At 29.2% G+C, this 21,815-nt stretch overlaps 1 protein-coding gene across 1 annotated transcript in view; it reads left to right on the forward strand.

Moving 5' to 3' along the window:
- The first annotated feature begins 9,816 nt into the window (after positions 1-9,816).
- LOC136968417 (probable ubiquitin carboxyl-terminal hydrolase MINDY-4) overlaps positions 9,817-21,815 on the forward strand; it is a 41,957-nt gene continuing 29,958 nt past the window's right edge. Inside the window, exons 1-3 of the mRNA XM_067262438.1 lie at positions 9,817-9,980; positions 14,823-14,942; positions 19,625-19,955. Of these exons, the coding sequence (XP_067118539.1) occupies positions 9,912-9,980; positions 14,823-14,942; positions 19,625-19,955 (520 nt within the window). The 5' untranslated portion in view covers positions 9,817-9,911. The remainder of the gene's footprint in view (positions 9,981-14,822; positions 14,943-19,624; positions 19,956-21,815) is intronic.

Genomic DNA, 21,815 nt, shown 5'->3' on the forward strand with positions numbered 1-21,815 from the left:
GCGTTAAAAACTTTGGCCTCAACTTCGCTATTAATAATGATATCGGGTTCGTGTAAGATAAAAATCATTGAGAATAATGTAAAATACAATATGTATATTTATTAATATATAATGAAAATTTTGAAATTTTCCAAATAAATGCTAATGTACTTTTTTCTTAAACTCTTTCCTCCCTGTGGGCACTAAGAGGGCCTCTTTTTTGCAAGTCCAGGCCCACAATGGGGCGGCCGGGTGGTGAGGGATGGCACTCAGATATATTCAAGTGGACTACTCCCCGAAAAATTCCTGGGATTATTCGACCAGTCCGGATTCGATCCCGGGTCTCCCAGAGCGATAGGCTACCATATGTTAATGTACTGTACATAATGATAAAATATTAAACTGTACATAATTAATGATAAAAATTATATGATTATGATATACTATGATATACTAAGAAGTATATAAGTATTCTTCGATCTAAAAATTCTCATTATCAAAGAAAATATCATAAAAAATGAAAATTTAAAAATTTTTATGCAAATAAACGTAAGAATTTTTTTCTAGAAGATTTTTGAATATTTCAGATTCGTTGTTTCAAAACAACAACAAATCTAAAATAATGCATCAGTTCCGTCGTCTAGATGGCTGAAGCATCAGCCTCTGGGGTACCGGGTTCGAATCTGGGTGGTTGAAAAATCCTAGAAATGTTTCGAGGCCAGTCTGCCCTGGATTTCCCAGCTGTCATCCCTCATCACCCACGAATCATTGTGGGCCTGGCCGAACTTACGACGGCCATCATATAATCATAATCAAAGAAAGAACAAAGAATATACATCTTTCTTGTCAGCTTCTCGCCTTATTGGGCCTTGTTCGAACTTTAAGTGTTGTAAGTTTAGTACAAATATAAACCATTTATAGTGTGCATGATTTGGTTAAATATAAATCATTTTCCAACTAACTCGCAAATTATTACATTTCATTAATGATAAAAGTTATTATAAAATAACGATAATGAATTATACAATTAAATTCGATCTTGTTTCATAAAACTTCTTAATATTTTATAATAATTTTCAATAAATACAGTGATAAGTATCTCTTATTAAAATACCTATAAATTATATCTCAAAGTTTAACTTCGTCAGTAATATCTCTGATAGCGATATTATCTGTTATCTATATACTTGAGCAAACTCAGTAAAAATTTCTTAACTTTGAACTTTACTCACGCACAGATAAGTAGATAGATAAGTGAAATGCGGTTATTATTTTATTTTTCTGTTTTTAGAACAACTCTTAATCGTCCATTTAACGCAATTAAGTGAAAAAGTATTAGAGCGAAATTAAGGAATTTATTAGTTTCATTTTAACTAAAATTTTAGGCATTTTCCCCAGACCTAATTTTTTCTCGTTCGACTCTGACTGTTAGAGTTAGTACATTGTTTACATAAGTTTTTTTATTATTATTATGGTTCTAGAAATGTTTTTATAGTTACAAAACGCAAATCACTTTTCTCTAGAAAGTGATAAAAATTCGCTTAAGTAACGATATTAAATTAATAAATAGTCTATTCGTAAAATTTTATATTTGTTTTATAAACTAAAATCGATTTTTATTATAATTTACAAAGATTTTTGCTGAAAAATACAGATCTAAATACCGTAACGGAACATGCTTAGCACCCGAATCTTATTTTAGGTTCTGAATATTATATACTTTAAATTTAATAAATACATTGGACATTAATTAAACAATACAAATAGTTGTAATTGTATTAGTGTAATGATAAATAAAATAATTCTAAAAATTATGAGTAGATTCTTTGCCGGGTTTATATGCATTTATAATTAATTAATTTTCACCATGACATCATGAGAAAACATATCAAGTAATTATATTTAACTGCATATATAATAATATTTATTAAAATCTTTAATCAAACAATATTTTCACCCTCTTATTATATACTGTATATATAGCCTATATAAAAAGTGTATTTTATGTTTACGTATAAAAAATTATAAATAATCCTTGCATAGCTTGTTTTTTTAATACAGTGTACTGTACATTTCGTATATATGCAGTGTGCATTATGTCCTGAATGCGATGTACTATGTACTAACTTGTGTATTATGCAGTGGCGTGTCGTCATTGGAAGCGATGGAAGTGCCGATTCCACCTTCAAATGACCTTCCCTTGTATTTTATAAAATATAAATTTTCATATTTTAACGTACTTTGCATTAATTAAAATTAATATTTTATTATAACTGCATTATGTATCTTTTACACATTTCTATACTACATGTGAAAAAAAAATTAAGATTGCTATTGTATATTCGAATAATTCAGTGGCGGAAGGAGTGTCGAAACCGGGTCAGTTTCCAATCAGCCAGATTATATAGGCATTGGCACATGCGGTTTACAGAGCACAACCTCACCCGGTTTAACTGGTAGAAGCAACACACGCATAAAGCATCCAATTTTATATCCCGGACCGGTTCTGGGCTGTTAGCCGCCTGCTAGATATTCGGCCACCCTCGCCCGATTATGTGAATCATGAGCAGACTAGATCAACGGCGGGCAACCCCCGGCCCACAGGCCAGCTACGGCTCGCGAAAAGTTTCTATCCGGCCCGCGAGATCTTTAATAGATTATTAAATTGAAAAAATAACTAATTAATAGTTATTTATTAATTATTAATTATTAATTAATAGTTATTTTTCCAATTTTTTGTAATTTTCGAAAACGATAAGAGAAATAAATGTAGTAATTAACTTTTTATTTATTTATTTCATATTTGCAGACTAAAAATATTACAAGTCGCAAGAAGGCGTCAATTAACTACTACGGCCCGCGGAAAAAACGTAAAATTTATTCTGGCCCATGTTATAAAAAAGGTTGCCCACCCTAGACTAGATTTATAACTTAACCCAACCGATAGGAGTTTACTGGCACGTTTTTGATATTTCTGTATAGTTGACAGGAGTTTAAAAAAAAATCCATTAAAATATTTGATATATTTATTCTGCGTTTATTCTGCTCTCCCATCTTATATTATTTACGGATTTCAATGTTAAACCGGTGATATTACGATCAGTGGCGTAGCGTGGGTGTCAGCCGCCCGAGACGGAGGAAAATTTCGCCATCCCCTTATTTAGGTATTTTTACAAGATATTATTATTTATTGTGAAATTTTGCCGCCCCTAAAAGTGCCGCCCGGGGCGGGCCGCCCCTGCCGCCCCCACTACGCTACGCCACTGATTGCGATATAGTATGTCCCATCTGTAAGGGGATGCAGAAAAAAACGTGTACAATTCTAGTAGTGTTAAAAAATTAACTGTTACTTTGGCAGCATCATTTACAACCAAATTTAATGAATGAGACGTACAATGGTACAAAAACAGCTCTAGAATTTATTTTCCTTAAATTTACGATTTATGTATCGGTTGTCATAAAAATTTCTTTCACTTCTTTCCCAAGACTACACATATTCAAATACAAATACAAAGTAATCGGTTTCAACTTATTTCTGCTTAAGAAGTAGTTAAATAATTAAGCGATTAGGGAATTAGAAACATAAATAAAACCCTAATGAAAGAGCCGAAATTTTACTTAAACAGAAGCTTAACCCAACCAATCTCTTGCCGAGTACAGTGGGGTCTGATATCTTCATAATTTAGATGTAATAAAGACAGAAATTATTCTAGTTCAATGAGAGTGACCGAAAAGTTGTAAATTTTGGAAATTTCCGTGAACACTTGGTCCTAAAACGAATTAGTTAGAAAACGAATGTTAAACCGGTGATATTACGATCAATCTGTTAAGTTTAACATATTTAGATTTTTACAGCTACGGTGAGAAACGTTTAAAATCTACAACCCTGTCGCGTCCTTTGATGCGACAAAAGAGGCATTTGACATTGACCGGTATCGGCACCCTCGGGATTTGGCACGCACACACCTACCTGGACCGTCTCTGATTCCATTCATTAGCCACTCGTAGGGAGCTACAGTATTTCACTAAGTGGATTGTTTTAAAATTTAAAAAGTAAAGAATATTTTGTTATTTTTTTGTTATGTACGTTTTATTGTTATGTACGTTTTATTGTTATGTGTGTATTATTTTGTTATGTACGTTTCTTCACAAAGTTATATTTAATTATAAGTCTCTTTAAAAGTATATTCATACAATTGAAGAATTTTTTGTACTAGGTATGTATATTCATCACACATTTTGTTTTACCAAGTAAGTTTTTCTGATAATTTTAATTTTAGCCCTTATATCGTGGCTAGTGATTCAAAAATTTATTCTAAAAAAGTTTTGGTTCAAGATCATATAATGAAAAAGAAAACATTATTAAAAGGGAAAGACTAATGCCTAAATTAAATTTAAATACGTCAACAAAAAAATTTCGACATTTTGACGATAAAATTTATGACGAATGACGATTCTTTCGTAAAATTGAAACAATTTGGAATTCAAAGCGGAATAGAATTTAACATTGATAGACAATATAAAACAAATATTGAAAATTATAACATATCTATTAATCGTAATTATAACATCTATTAATTTAGATAAGATATGTTTTTTCTCAAAGCAAGAATTGGCATTTAGAGGGCATAGGGAATTTATTGAATCTAATAACGGAGGTAATTATATTGAACTTTCTTATTTATTAAGTACGTCAGATAATCTATTAAAAATACATTTAAAGAAGTATACGGTTTTTACTGGCTTATTGAACAAACGAATACGAACGGGTCCTGACGCGCAATTAATTGATTGCCCCTGTAAGTCGGATTCTTACAGAAACACAGCTTCTCTATCATCAAATGTCACGGCACGCCACTGGTATTATGTACTATACTATGTGCAGTTTGCATTACATACTATATCCTTTGTGCATATACAGAATGTTCTGTGAGTTAATTGCAATATTTTTACAGCGTGTTCTATAGGTCGAGAGAATCCAAAAATATCTTGTAAACATAGCCCTTGAAATGCATGACTTCAGCTCTAGAAGAGGGTAAAGTTCAATCTAGCTAACCTTTAAGAAGCTGCTCTGCAGTACTGCTAAGCGATGCGGTAAAGCCTCTGTATCGCTGTCCTTTAGCTTGTGTGGTGTACTGAAGAGCCAAGAAATGAAAGCGAACCTTATGCAAAACATAAGTTTTACTTGAAATATTATAATTATGTAGTACGTATTTATAATAATGTAATATATTTTAATATACGATATCTATAACGTACAAATATGCTACGGATTATTTACATTTTCAAAGTAATATTTTATTTATTTCTATATTTAAGTTTTAAACTAATAAATCTGTATTAAGAATCCTTTTCCATTTCATTAAAATGACATAAGAATTGAAATTTTGCGAACGATTTCAGTTTACTGAATTAATCGAATAGTAATGAATATCCAGTTTTATTCCCTGATTGTTATTCAGTCTATGTGGTCTTACGCCATATCTTTTTTTGTATATTTTATTTGTATATATATATATATATATATATATATATATATATATTCCCCTTTCTCTTTATTCCTCTACCCTTTGTTTCCCTGTCCCCTTTCTTCTGGAAACTTCTCTCAGCGGGTGGCGACGAACGGGTTATAAGACAAAAGAAACGGATAGCCTGTAGGGGCTAAAAGGGTGATAGACTGGTCACTTTTTGGCTGAGACATCGAGCTGTAAGAACGTGTTTGGTGAGGTCTCCAAGAATTTCGCACCAACGGGAGAACGAAGGAGGCAGCAAGCCGAACGTAACAGAATCTAGAGAGGAACTCTAGTAATCTAATACAAAAGCCCTTCTGGAAGTTTATCGAGGGAAACACGAAGGAGAAATTTCGAACTCTACAGTCATCGAATTTCGTATCGTCCAAGAAGTCCTGAGTTATAGCCACCACCACGAGTTCGCTAGCTAAGTTTGGGTACCCGTTCTTGTCTGGTTCTATCCTATTATCTACACCTTCTCTTTCCCTCTCTAGTATAAGTAGTTTTAAGTAATTAGTTATAAGTTTCTTTTTTCGCGTTCCTTTTGTAACGCGTCGTGTACCTCAATTCTTTTGTCGCGAGATCTTAGAATAACGATTCTGCCCGAGAGTCAAAAAAATTTATGTCCAAGGAGTGTCGGAATACAAACGATAACCCTGTATAAATTAACAAACGCGGGTAAAAAATAAAATAAAGAAGTTTAATTTTCTCCTATCCTCTCGTCGGACTCTTTTTCACCACGTGCGTTTTACAACACTAGCAATTAAGGCCAGTTTGTGGAAACTAAAAAACTACCACAAAATGGGTGTCGCCTTGACGTGGTTTTGTGACTTAATATATGGAAGTTGGATCAAAATTTTCCACAGTCATAAGTACATCCGACAGAAATTTCAAAACTATTTTAAAATAATTTTTATCGAGCTGTGTTTTGTCACTTTCTTAAAAGCCACACAGAAACAAGAAGTATTACATGTATTGAATACATCGTGCTTTATATATTTAAATAGAAATAAGCATAAAATAAAATATGTACTATTTTGATAAATAAAACAGAAATAAAGCGATACAATTAAGAAAAAGTTTGCTGTTCAGCATGCATTCGTATCTTTGACACGAATTTTTAGGTATTTCATTTTTTGTTTCACTTACAATCATAACTACAATGAAGTAAAATAGAAAAAACAACGTTTTAATGTTTGGAATAGTAGATAGCTTTTTAAATTGCATATCAGCATCATGCTTTCGGCTGCTCAGGATGGATGAGATTGATTGGTATTATTTCCGTTCTAGTATCGATAATTTTATGCTAGTTATCCAAGCGAAATTATGGTAAATTTGCACTTTTTCCCCAGGAAACTGTTTTTAATAATAATAATAATAATAATAATAAATGCTGTTTCCTTCCATGTTCAAAAACATTTCCGTTATGTGCTTTTTAATTAAAATTAATGCTGTTTAGTTTCCCTTTTCAGTCTCTTGAATTTCAAATATAGGCTGAAATTGTCTCGCTTTGGATCTATTCTTCAATTGTTTCTTTGAACGAATAGTTGGATCCATTCTTCCTTCTATTATTTTTTCGATTCCATCAATGCCCATGTTTCGGAAGAAATAAAATTACACCTCTTTTTCCTGTCTTCCATTTCTCATCAAAACTCAGGTCGGAGACAAGTTGCGCCATTTGAAACTTCCTGGAATATATTCCTATAGTCCTATTGGATGAAACAGTATACTGTACTCTCTAAATCATATCACTGATTTTTGTCGTAAAGAGTAAATCGAGTTATGATGAGCTTCGTGAATTGCAGTTACGATCAAGGGCGTCGGCAGGGGGGCAGAGGAGCAGCTGTCCTCCCCTAGAAACTCGAAAAAATTATTAAAATGCTAAGTTTTAATTTAAAAAATTTTCTTAGGTTTCTTGTAAGTTAATAAAATGGTTTAATTAAGATATTTCTTTTCCGGTACATAGTAAATGATTAAAACTTTATGAATCGCTTTTATTTTACCCACATACAGTTTATATCCTCTATCAATTTATATCATCTTGCTCCCCCTGACCTATTGGCTGGCGTCGTCCTTGGATACGATATATCGTATTTAACGACATCGCATGAATACGACGTTATAAGTAACGAAATTCGTGAATCCGGGCCCTAGACAGCGACTTTTAAAATTCAGAATTTTCATGCTATATTGTATGTACATTTATCTGTAGTGTCCACCAGTGGCCAAGCGGTCTTCGTACTCTGAACACTGGGATTTCGGTCGTAGGTTTGCACCTCGCTCAGACGGGGTAGGCGACGTGGAGTTTTCCGGGTTTTCTCTACGCCTGTAACGTGTAAATAGGGGCCAGTTTCCTTTAAAAAACCTTTCGGAGGGCCCAAAGTGTTTCGTTGCCATAACTAACCAAACAAACATTTATCTGTAAATTCATACAAGTTTACATTTAATTAAATATACAGAATTATTATTTTTAAATCCGCTGATTCGAAGCAATCATATCTACTGAACAAATCGACACCCGGAAATAAAAAAACAAAATCCCCACTGAAGTTACATATTACTTTGTCGCCATTTGGTTGATCAGATAGATCCAGTTAAATGAAAATTTATCTTCACTTCTGGCTCCTCAATATTTCTCTCTCCATTGAGAACTAAACACGACAAGAGAAATGAAATATGGATTCAAAATTTTTATAATTCTCATTCATTCCACAAGAACAATAGCAGCATAATAGGAAGCATTATGAAGTCATCGGAAATACAAAATAATAACAATAACGACAATAATAATAATAAATGAAAACATACCAACACCATCTCCGTTTTAAAAATTATTCTGAAATCCGAAACTACTCAACACATTTTATTCAATGTTTATATTTGTCTACCGCTTTTACCGATCCTCACTGGTCGTGTTGAAAATTTAGTTTATTTTCAAAAATGGTAGCCATAATCTTTCTTTGTAACGTATGATTTCTCAAATACTATTCCGTTAGATTTAACACTTGCGATAATATTAATTAAGATATTATTTAAAAAATGCATTTTTCTCTTAAGGCCACAGTTTTTTCCAAATGAACAGTTATATTAAAGAATTAATGCCCATATTAAAAATTCGAAGCAATGCTGCCAAATTTTGAAATGTTGAATTTATCATTGACCGTTTTAAAATTCTTTATTTGGTTTCATTATTCATTTTTACATATTTTAGAAAAGGCAATTATTAGAAAATCTTCTATTTTTGTATTTGTTCTATACGTTTGTGTATTAAAACAAAGTATTGTTTACGTTTGTGCATTTTTACAATTGTATCTTTTATTTTTCCCCCTATATTTAAATAAAACTTTTGATTTAATTTAAAAACTGGAATATAACCTGCTTGAATGCATTCTAGAAATAGAATTTATTTATATTATGAACATTACATTGCCATTACCAAGGGCGTCGCCAGCCAATGGGCTGGGGGGGCAAGATGATATAAATTGATAGAGGATATGAATTGTATGTAGGTAAAATAAAAACGATTCATAAATTTTAAGAAGCTTAAGAAGATTATTTTAATTAAAACATAATCTTCTTGGGTTTTTCGCGCGGGAATTATAAATCGGGCAATAAATGACTTAGCATTTAAATACTTTTTTTCGCATGTCTAGGGAGGGGCAACTGCCCCTCTGCCCCCCCTCTGGCGACGCCCTTGGCCATTACTAAGTAAATTATATTGAGATGGTATCAAGGGGTTAGCACGGAGATACTTTTCTGCATGCACAGCTCATTTAATGTTATTTTCGCACATAAACCTAATAAAAAGCAGTATCAGAAAATAAAAATAAAAATACACAAATTTACATTGAAAACAGGTCTCAATATAAAATATAAAGCATGTCTACATTGCTTCCAGCTTCCGAAATAATTTGTTTTTATTAACAAAATACTTAAAATTTAATATTAAATTTTCAAAACAAAACCAACGAGCTAGAATATATTCCAGCTCGTTGAACAAAACATAAGCCATTTATAAAACACTGTATTTGTTAATCAGATTTAGCTCTAAGGAGTTATAAATTTTTCCATTCCTCATTGAGTTTCTACTGTTTAAATTTTTCGTATTGGAAAAAAATTCTTCAAATCTGGCAACATTTAGAAGTATACTGAATTAGAGCCCTCTGGTGCGGTTTGACATTTTAAAATTTAAAATTTTTTAAATCAATACTTAAATTAACTTATTATTAAATTTAAAAAGAGTTCATTATTTTTATAAATAATTTTCCTCTTCATTTAGTAATAATTTAATATTTTGTTGTCAAGTAATCTTAATTATATCGTTCCGGAAACAGGTCAATTAATAATAGGTAATTCGTCACTTCCTCCGTCCCATGGAAATGGAGTAAACAAACGGTTTGTTTTCCAGTATTGTTGTGATCGATGGATACGGAAGAGAAATCGCTGGAAGATGTTGCTGTTTCACTGATAAGAGAATTCTTATGTAGAAAGGTGAAAATAAAATTGATATGGAAAATATTCAGATATATGATTTAATGATTTATTCAAATACATTCTATTTATAAATATATCGACCGGGAATCGTGTTATGGAAGAGAAGAGACACAGATGTCTCCTATCTTTAATAGGCTTACGTGTAGTTTGAAGAATCTTATGAAATATCCCGCTTCCAATTCATATAACGGTAAATAGATAAGAATGTTCTATTTAAACCATGTAAATTTCTTACTTACAAACTTAAATACAAATTAATTTTATATATTTTAGCAAATTTAAATATTTAAATTACTATGTCCCAATTTATATTTTGTCATCCTCCTTCTATTAATTTCTCACGTTTCTTTATAGATGATTGTGAGTGGTTAAATTTCTAAACATTCTTATTATATAATTTGCCATTCTAATATTTAAATTAATAATTATCATCATTTTATTAAAGTTGCTATATATTTTCTTTTTTTTTTTAAAGTTATTTTAAATATAAAAAACTATTATAAAAATTATTATTTAAATGTGTAGCCTGGTTACAACTAGAAGGGTCGAAATCTTAGGTAAAACCATTTCAAAAATTTTATTATCTGTAAATTCATTATGTACGTAAAGAATAGTACGAATGCATTATATATTTTTAGGATAATTATTTAAATATTAAGCTTAAAACTATTAAATTCTTTTATCTGTGCTATTATAGATAGGCTATAAATTTTAAAATTGAATAATAAAGTATGGTTACAACTTTTGGTATATATTGTTATGTATGATTCATAAGAAATTATTACAAATGATAATAAAAAGTAAGGATATTTTGATTTATCCCAAAAATGATTTAATTAAATTATTTTTAGAGTAAATCAGAGATTAACTTTTAAAAGACTGAATTATTCAATTTCTTTTATATTTTATTAATTGGAGAATATTACTGAAATAATTGTGTAGAGAGAAAGATAACTTCTTTCCTCCTCTACACTTATACTCTCACTTCTCGAGGAAGGAAGTCTATACAATTATTTTATTCCTTTCTTATTATTAGTTTTTTTTCTCATTTTCTGTAATCAGTTGATAATAGAATATTTAATACATTATAATTATGTGACAAAATAGAATTTTCAGCATTTTCTGCATTAATATGATAAATAGATATGAATATTAAATAATAAATAATTAAAATGTGATCCGATAGTAATATATTCAATACAAATTGTCATTTATTTAATGTTTTTAATAGAAAAATATGAGTAGAATATATTAATTTTCTGTTCAATTTTTTCTAAAAATAAGTATATTAAAAATGCCAGTAGTAATGTGAGTTATGTCTCAAGGTACGGTACTTTATATCATAGGCTATAATTTTTAAACTATATGATATAAAGTACACTGCAATGAATAATATGTAATAAATATTATATTAGGTAAATTATTAAATATTCTGCATATGACATATCTCTTAATTGAAAAAATATACAGTTTTTGAAAAGTAAAGTTTGTCAATTTTATTTTAAGCCACATATAATAAAAGAAAGACAGTTTCTATATGTTTCAATGTTTTATATATAAATGTTTATAACATTATAAATAAAGAAACAGTTTTAGTTTTATACATAGAAAAATAATTTTATTAATAATAATTATAAAAAATATATGATTAGAAATGTGTTGTTGAAATATTTAGTTATTAGAGCTTGATTTAATCGTGTAATGTGTAAATATTTAATCATTTTACTTTACTAGAATATTAAAATAACTCTAAAAGAAAATCATTAAAATCTATTTAGTTTCTATTTTTATTCTTTAATATATTTTACCAAAAGATATGAGTACACTTGCTTATTTAAGGTGAGTGAAAAATATTTATTCTACAGAAATGTTTTTGGCTTTCTTGAAGCTATCTTCAGCTATTGAAATTAGACCAGTTAATATATTATATCATTTAGAAAAAATATAGGTAGAAATTCATTAAAAAATTATAAGATACATTTCCAATTGATATTATACTACAAATATATAAGAATTTTGTCACTTTCTAAATAACAGAATATATATATAATAAAAATAAATTAATTTCTAAACCAAATATTTGATAAATAAAAAATACACAATCTCATAAATCATGTTTTCTGTGTTGTGTATGTACAGTACACTTAAGGTTTGTGTGTGAATATGTATGTACAGTACATATAGAGTTCAGGCATCATTTGACTAAAATACTATACATAGAATGCATAATGATAAATTTATTCATTATGAATAATTTTAGGTTTAAATAAGATGTTAGAAATATTTAAAAGATAAATGATTCAAAGAATTTTTACTGATATACTTTAGATGAATGTGTTTGAATAATTTTGTTTTATGAATTATTTAAGAAATCTTTTATTTAGTTTTAATTTGAATTAAATTTAAAATTATCAGATAATTAAAGAAATGATATAGCAGAAGTTTTATTTTGATATGGAAGGTATTTTATTACTTGAGAAGAATTACACTTTAATAGATTGATCAATATTATGCTTTAACTCTATTTTAAAGATATTATTAATCACTATTTTTTAAAGTTTCTTTTTTATATAATGAATAACATTTACAATTATTTGTGCTTATTTTATTAATATTTTCTAATTGATTAATTAATATTTATTTCTCATTGCACACATTATATCTCAAACATCAAGATAAATTAATAAATATTCATCTGTGCTGTATAATATTATTATAAAATGCATATTACTTTGTGTGATTCAAGAGTAAGTCATGGTAAAATACAGGAATGCTTGCTTATAAGTAAGACTTTATTTAGTGTGGAATTTGCTGTGGCACAAGTGGCTAGTGGCATTCATTCCAGCAACTCACTTCTCACTACCTACCGCTTATCTGCATTTGGTGATGCACAATTTAGGCTTTTTCATACATGTTTCTAAAAGATATAATATATTTTGATGTAATTTTTGAATAATGATCCAAATGAAGAAAGAAGCATTAATACACAAAGAGCATTAGAAAATGCAATTTTATGCTACAAGGAACTTTAAACAGAAAAGAAGGGAGGCAGATCCATACATTATTGGATAATTTTTCTCTTCTAATAAAAAAGTATTTCAACCTTAGTTTTTGCACAAAATAAAGAAATTAAAATTTAATCACAATATTGATAGAATCTTTTTTATTTCATCTTCCTGTAGTTTTTTTTATGGATTTTGTAATCTATTATTAAGTCATTTCTAATTAATTGTAAGTGGAAAAAAGAAAATCTATTTTCAAAAAATTATCATTTTTTGTTTTTTACTAGATATATTCCTGATTAGTATGGATTTAATTAATGCAGTAAGTTTCTAGACTGCATTAATCTATGTATCCCTGTATCCATTCTTATTATTACAATATTTAAATATTATTTATAGGCCTAACTAAAACAAATTTTTAAATTGTAATATATGAAATTTTTTGCTAAATATTTCAATTTTATTATTTATTACATAAAAAATAATTTTATATAATTTCCAAAAAACTTAAACCAACACCTTAATGTTCGCTGAGAGATTTATTAATTTAACTAACGTTTTCGGCTTACTCAATAAGCCATCTTCAGGTTTTAACTTTCGAAAAAGAAACAATATCGTTTCATTAATAGAATACAATTGTTTGAAAAAATTCAAATCGTTAGTAATGGACAAAAAATAAAAACAAACAGGATGAACATGGTAATATAAATAAATAAATATACAAAAATAAATAAAAACAAAAAAAGGAAGAACATAGTAATATAAAAAAATTTACAACAAATGTAAGATAAAATTGTATAAAATACTTAGAAACGATAAAGGGTTAGTTAAAAAAGAAGATAAGGCGGGTGTGTATAAGATTCCCTACGAGAACCAGCTATTAGGTATTAATAAAGATTATGTAGGGGTTACTACTAGAAACCTAGGAATAAGGATCAAGGAACATAAATATGATATTAGAAAAGGTTCCAACACAACAGTACTAGCCCAGATGGGGCAGGCGGAGGGATCCTTGGTACATTGGAATGAGGCGAAAATCATAAAGCAGGTACACTCCCCAACTTTGGCAAGAACGGCTGAAAAGATAGAAATTTACAGAAGCAAGATAAAAGATAAATGTATTAATGCAAGGGACGCAGAAGGTCTTCCTTCGGCTTGGAAATATGCCGTTAAGAATTTATAAGAGGCACGTGAGCTCTAGTATATTTTAATGGTGAAGTATTTCTGGTTAGGATAGATAGTATTATATAGGGGCACGGGTAAAACGTTTTTTTATCTTACATTTGTTGTATATTTATTTATATTACTATGTTCTTCTTTTTTTGTTTTTATTTATTTTTGTATATTTATTTATATATATTACCATTTTCTTCCTTTTTTTGTTTTTATTTATTTTTGTATATTTATTTATTTATATTACCATGTTCATCCTGTTTGTTTTTATTTTTTGTCCGTTACTAATGATTTGAATTTTTTCAAACAATTGTATTCTATTAATGGAACGATATTATTTCTTTTTCGAAAGTTAAAACCTGAAGATGGCTTATTGAGTAAGCCGAAAACGTTAGTTAAATTAATAAATCTCTCAGCGAACATTAAGGTGTTGGTTTAAGTTTTTTGTATATTGAATTCTGCTGGGTACGAGTGTGGTTTATATTTATATAATTTCTATTAAAATATATAATTTATTTAAAATGTTTATTTAAAGTATAGAAAACTGTACAATGCCATTATTACATTTAGAAATAGCTGATAGAGGTTTTATTGGTGTAACAGTTTTAAATTTCTATTAATTATCATTTAATAAATTATTAATAAATAAATTTTATTCCATCAGGGATTAAAATTAACTCTGAAGTGCCTTGATCACGAATTTAATCAAGAAGAAAACTACATTAGTGATCGTCAAGAATTAATCCAAGAATTGCATCTAGAAAAACTAGTAAAAAAAAATAAAGTATGTAAAATAATTTTGATTTGTTTTTAACAATAAATATTTGGAACAATTGATATAATAATACTATATCAAGTGTTATTCTTACTTCTTCTGTCCCAAAATAGTTGTTAATTTCTTAATTTATGCCTAAATAAAATGCAAACTCAAAGAAAATAAATAACTCTTACTTAAAGTCAAATGAATGCTGAATTATATCAAGCTATGTTATTATGTAATTATTAATTAAATGTTAAGTAATTTGGCATTAGAGGCAGGTACAGTTAATTAGCAGCAGCAACTGCAGCCCAATATAATTTGGCAATTGTTTAGCTTTAACATGTAACTATTGAGTTTGAATATTAATATTTAAATTTATTTATTTATTTATAATAAATGTTTATTTTACCATCCTTCCACCATCCAGGAAAAGACCATGTGTCCTTGGAGACGTGTCTTTTTATACATTTTTGACCAAAAATGAATGTTTTGATTTGTCAAGATTTCGCCTCTCTCCTCTCCCTATTGGTCCCTATTCTGTTGCTAGAGATTGAATTTGAGTTAGAGGAGGTGGACATCTTCCTCCATCCCAATGCTGGGCCCATCATTCCCTAAAGTGTTTAATTACAACTTCCTTGGTATAATAGCTTGTAATTAGAAAAAAATATGTTTTTCTTAATTATATTTGGGGAAGGATGCAGATGTGGCTGAAAGGTTTCACTGTAAACCTTGATGCAATAAAGTATTTTCCAATCTGTTCATCTGATGTATAGAGGTGGGAGGTTGAGATCACTTGTTCACAATTTCTCCTTTCCCAACATTTAGCTCACTTGAATTATATTTCTTTTAACCACACATTTTCATATCTTTAGAAACAAAAAAATATTTTAATGTCATCAATGCTTCCCACAATAAAGCGAAGACAAAAATAAGTGAAGGGGTTCAGACCTCACAATTTAACAATGCTAGGGATAGCTATGAAATTAATAATTAATAACAATAAAGTGTTTAATAACAAAATACTGTCAAATTGTATTTAACACCTTTCTGTTATTTAAATTTAGAAATAAAGTGGGTAGTGAAATTGAAGAAAATTATAGTTAGTCCACATCCTGTTCATTGGGATCACATCAAAAGCTCATCATTGGGATCACATGAAACATTTGACACTCCATTTTTTATTTTCTTGGCTGTTATGTATACATAATGAGGGAAAGTAAGTGAATTATCAAATTTGATTCTGAGTTTTTTGCAAATCTCCACATTTTGAGACCCCTGAACCCAAAAAGTCAAAAAAATGACAAAAGAATTCCATGTGTGTGTGTTGGCATCTATTTTGTTTAATATTTCAGGACAGGGTGAAAATTAAGAGACAAAATTTGGCCTGGTAACCTGTATATGAGGGGCATTAATGCTATTACATTTTGGTAATGAAAGGTCGAGGGAGAGGAGACAGAAGGTGGTCACGTGTCGTATCTCACATGGGGTTGGGCTTAATGAAGATTTTACTCATTGTTAGCATTTACAGACCTTTATAAAACTTGTCTCTACCCTCAAAATCTCATAATAGATGGTGCCACATAAATTTTATTTATTTATTATGATTAATAATTAAAAGTGATTTTTAAAATAACAGCTGGGAAAGTTATACAACTTGTTGCTAGATTTTTTTATTGAATTTACATATATATAGTACACACAAAAAAAATATACGTGTAGTTAATTAAAAACAATAATTAGAATGAATATTTTTATATATTTTAGTATATTTGGAATATAAAAAAATACTAAAAATAGAATGAAAAATGATATATTCATCAATATTACAAGAATTTTAGTAACATTTTTGGCAAATTATATGATTAGTAACTGCATACCAGTATATATTGATCACATTTTTCACATGTACAGTACTTCTAGTTTTTCCATCTTTTTTCATGTACAATGAGTGCATTTTCTATACTGACTAGCAGTTTTCTTAGACAGTGGCTCAGCAGATACTCCAGTAAAATCTACATAGCTTTGGTAAAGATAATAATTAAAATTTTATTTCTGCTTGTTGATGAATTTATTCTCACATAAGAAATTTTTTCCTAGTACTTTCAAAGATGGAGTTTTTACAGATGAAATAATGATTTAAGCAATTAGATCAGCTACATTTTTAGCATAAAAAAAGGATATATATAGCAAATGGTTGTGTTTTCATTTTCTACTGGACAAAATAAATTTTACATCTGATGTATTGCATCTACCTGGCCAGTTTCACTTTAGTCATTAAACCACACCTTAGAAACCTCTGTTCAATGACTATTTTATAGTTACAAAAGACACTCTTTCTATCAGTTGTATGGGTGTAATATACCCAGTGGTGATATTCGAAATATTTAACAAGGGGTTCGCTAGCAGAAAATTTTTCCCTGACAATCACCGACAAACGAAATGGAAGTTTTGGCTAGAAATAAATACAATACCTTTTCTTGCAACCATATATCTAACAATCAGTGGCGTATTTAGAACGTAACGAGCCATGGGAGAGGGCCAGGTAACAATAGTATTTTAGAGCTGTCGACCTTTTTTTTTTTTATTTTTTTTTTAAGGCAGAGAAATTCTTTACCGCAATATGGCGCTTCTAGGAATAGGCACATGTCATCATCTCTCGAGATATGTTATACTTTTTCTTTCGCTGTCCATAGCCCGACACATGTTTCACAGCCATCTTGTATTGTCTCGCGCGCGTGGCATTCTGGGATCTCTCTTATGACTGGATCTACTTTCAAGAACACTCTTGAATCGATCGCGATTAAACCTCGATTGAAACGGTCGAGAGAGATCGCACCAAGACATACTCCCTGACCTTGCTCACAATCTAGATTGAAATGCTCGGTGCAAACGGGGTATAAGGCCCTAGTTTAGTAGTATTACAGAGTATAATACGTATATTTTAATATATTTTTTAAAAAAAAACAAACTCACTGAGAAATGTTCCGTGTGTTTAACAAGGTTCGGAAAACTGAAAATTTTAACAACGGGTTCGGCCAAACCTGTGCGAACCCACCGAATATCACCACTGAATATACCTCACATCCTATATGAGCAAAACTGTAATGGGATTAAAAAAATTATTTTTACGGATTAATGTGAAAATTAACAGCTAGATGAATCTACAGAAAATAACCTTTTAAAAATATCAAAATAATATCAAGTAAAATGAGAAGTGTAAACATCTCATGTGATTTTTAAAAATAAGCCAGGATGATTGAGTACAAATAATTTTTTCTTTATTTGTATCTCATGTGATTGTTTGAAAGTTAAATAAGTTTCAAGTTAGAAGACAATAGTAAAATAAATTTTATCATAATGTTTTCTCTGAACAGTAATTGGGTAAATATCAATAAAAGATAATTTCAGCATTCTGATGAGGTTGATGATTATAGTCCATCAGGTCTTTACCATATAAAGGTTGAAGATATAATTAATATCATTATTAGTATTTTTGATGCTTAGTAGAAAAAATTTAGCTGGTTCTTTTTCAAATAGTTCACTTTTTTCTGTTTCACTTATTTTATAATTACATTTGTAATGAATTGCTAATGGAAATAAAATGAAAGAAATAGGGAAGAAAAGAAATATGAGACCATGCATTCTAAACTGCTTACCAGTTAAGTGTTTTCAACAGAAGAATTTGAAGTACAGGTTACATATGACATTGCAGGTTATGTCAAGTTTTTATTTTAGTAATTTTCTGTGAATATAAGCCCTGCTCGTTATATTCTGCAACTGATAAAACACAGGAAATTACAATACAAAATTGTTCTGTTTTTACAAAAAATATAATTATAATTAAAACATGCTAGGACAAAATTCATACTTTACAATATTAAATTCACAGAAGCAATCACAAAACCTTTGTGTCTTCATTTAACGTCCTTTTCGCACTTGGGAAAATAACTGTCTTTACGGCGGAGTCGACCTTCTTTTGTAGGCTACTCTTCCGCCTCAATATGTAAAACACGGTTAAAAATATCCCCAAGGCTTTTGGAACAATCATTAAATTTAATTTACAAAAAATATAATGAAGACACAAAGGTTTTGTGATTGCTTCTGTGAATTTAATATTGTAAAGTATGTTCTGTTTTTGTTACAGTAAAACAAAGATAAACAAATATTTGCACCTTTCCAAGTGAAACAGGTATAAATATTGCTTTATGAATTTTTAGGCCTGAAAACATTTAGAATATTTATATTAGATTGAATTCTGTTAATGCAATATTTATAGTTGTTATGATACAAGCAGTCCCCAATTTTTGGACATAAAGCATTTTTCAAACAATAGAGTTGCTTGTTATAAAGAAAGTTTCATTCCCAGAGAAGTAATGAGAAAATATATGAAATCTCTTATTAATGGATAGGAAAGTTTTAGTATTCTATTGTTAATGCATTATAATGGATTTAAAATGCTAACACTAAATATAGTATATTAATTAGTAGTAAACTTTTATATGTTTCATCTTACATGTAAATGAAATAAACATATATATATATGAGGGATTTCAGATAAAACTACTGTTTTATATTTTAACTAAAGAATACAGTGATTTAATTTTTAGTATGATAATAGTGATTAAATGTATGACTATAAAAATTTAAAATTAGAATTAATGATTTAATATATTATCATAATAAATATGAAATATTTTTATATTTAGATTTCATCATATCCATTAAAAACATTACTTGAAGTGATTATCACAGATCTGCAAACTAAACGAGAGAAAGCCACAAGTAACATTAATAACAAACAGAATAAAAAAGAAACAATTAATAAAAAAACAAAAAATTTACAGTTTCCTTCAGACAATGATAATATTAGTCAAGACGATATTAAAATTAAAGCAACAGAAGTAGATTTAAAAAATTGTCTGAATTTTCAGACTGAATTAAATACACAAGAAGACACAGAATATTTCAAAAAATCATTCCAAACATCTTTAGACTGTGATAGATTTTTCACATTTACCAAGAATTCAGAAAAAAAAGGTAAAGTTGTTTTTAATTATAAACTAAGATCTTATTGAATGGAAATAATGTATTGATAGTTGCTTATGTATATGTGATAAAACTTGTTCAACAAATTCTTTTGTTATTATATAATTTAAGAGAAAAGAAGCAGTTTATAGAGAAAAAATGAGGTCAGGTTACTATTTAAAAAAAATTAATAAATAAACTAATTGCTATAAATAATTTTAGAGTTCATATATCTTTGTAATTGATTATGGAATTTTTAAAGAGAAAACATTTAATTACATTAGTTATTGTTATAATTAAATTCTTAATCAATTACTTTCATCATGTATTGTCAGCACATTTGTGATGCAAATTTACTACTATTCTAAATGTACAGTTAATAGATGAAATTATTAAGTTTTCATATTTCTTTGCAATGTATTAAGTAAATAAAAGTCTTTTATTAGCAGTTCTTTAAGTGGTTGATTAGAAACGTTAATTTAAAAGATTTGTTTAAAAATAAAATTTTAATCATAATCATTCAGAATTTTATTTGGTTATATCTTTGTTTTTTTTTATTTATTTATTCATAATAATAATAATAACAACAACCAGAACTTGCCCTCAAAATAAAACATCTATGGAGAATGGATAAGGTATTTATTGTGCCAATAAGGGTTTATTTGTTATTTGCCAATAGGGATTTATTGTGCCAAGGTATTTATTGCACCAATTCTTTCACAGGCATCATACCACATATACTACAGAAGTCTCAAAACATTTAGGTTTCTCAACAGTACATACATCACACTACAGAAAGCTGCCATACTAAATGTGTATCACAGTCAGGAAATTCTTAAACACAGATACATGTATGAACAATATGTAATCAAAACATTTTTTTTCTGTAGTTATGCCATGAATTTGGTCCAGCATAACACTAGGCACTAGTATATATACCAGAGGTGGACAAGCAAGAGTTTAGTGGGAGCCGAAATGTAGGTTTTGCAAAATGCATGGGAGCTGCAGTTCTGTACTGTCGTGGCAGATAGTATGGTAAGGCAGGGAAGGATAGGGTGCCCCCATCTGAGCCGAGAACTTGTTTTAAAAGGATAGATTTGAAATGTCAATTTAATTTATTGCACCAACTTGGAAATAAATTACTAAGTATTACATATATATAATTACATATTTTCACAAAATTGTGGAAATAAAATTTAAAAATAATAATAAAAAGCAGAAATTAACACTTTCAGCAAGAGCCGCACGTAACTCAAAAAGAGCCGCATTTGCCCATGTCTGATATGTACCATGAGAGTAGTTAGGTCATCATGCGAAATTAAGGTGGTATTAGTGCGTGCTCTCCAGTTTTTTGGGATTGTCGGCAGGACTTTTTATGATAGGGTTTTGCAAGGGGTACCACTGCACTTGACTCACCACTCTGAGGAATTTGGTATGTTACTTGTTTAATTACGCTAATTAGGGGGCGAGGTAACTAAATTTTAATTCTGTAAATTTGGCTGAGCTTGGTGAGAAACAAATTTCCAAGGGTGCACTAGAGGGTTCTTTACATGGGACGTAAATATAGTAGTTCCTAAATTTGGTTGGGGATAGGTAATGTTTTCGAGGAGTTATTCATGATTATAGTTCAATACATTAAGTTAAATGGGGAAATTTGAATTCTAACGGTTTTGTAATGGTTAGGAAACCATTGGTCCCGTTGAATAACTGTCTAAAGTCATTGTTTTCGGTTGCAGTTTTAAACTTTTTGAATGTTGTAATAGATAAGTTTTTACATTGTTGCAACTGTCATCAGTTTTTCAATTGTACCGGTTTCTTTGACGTTTTAACACAATTTCAGGTAGACTTATGTTTAATTTCACTCTAGTTCTT

The sequence above is a fragment of the Centruroides vittatus genome, unplaced genomic scaffold (genome assembly GCF_030686945.1).
Source record: "Centruroides vittatus isolate TY-2023 unplaced genomic scaffold, ASM3068694v2 contig_1476, whole genome shotgun sequence".
Taxonomy (NCBI): domain Eukaryota; kingdom Metazoa; phylum Arthropoda; class Arachnida; order Scorpiones; family Buthidae; genus Centruroides; species Centruroides vittatus.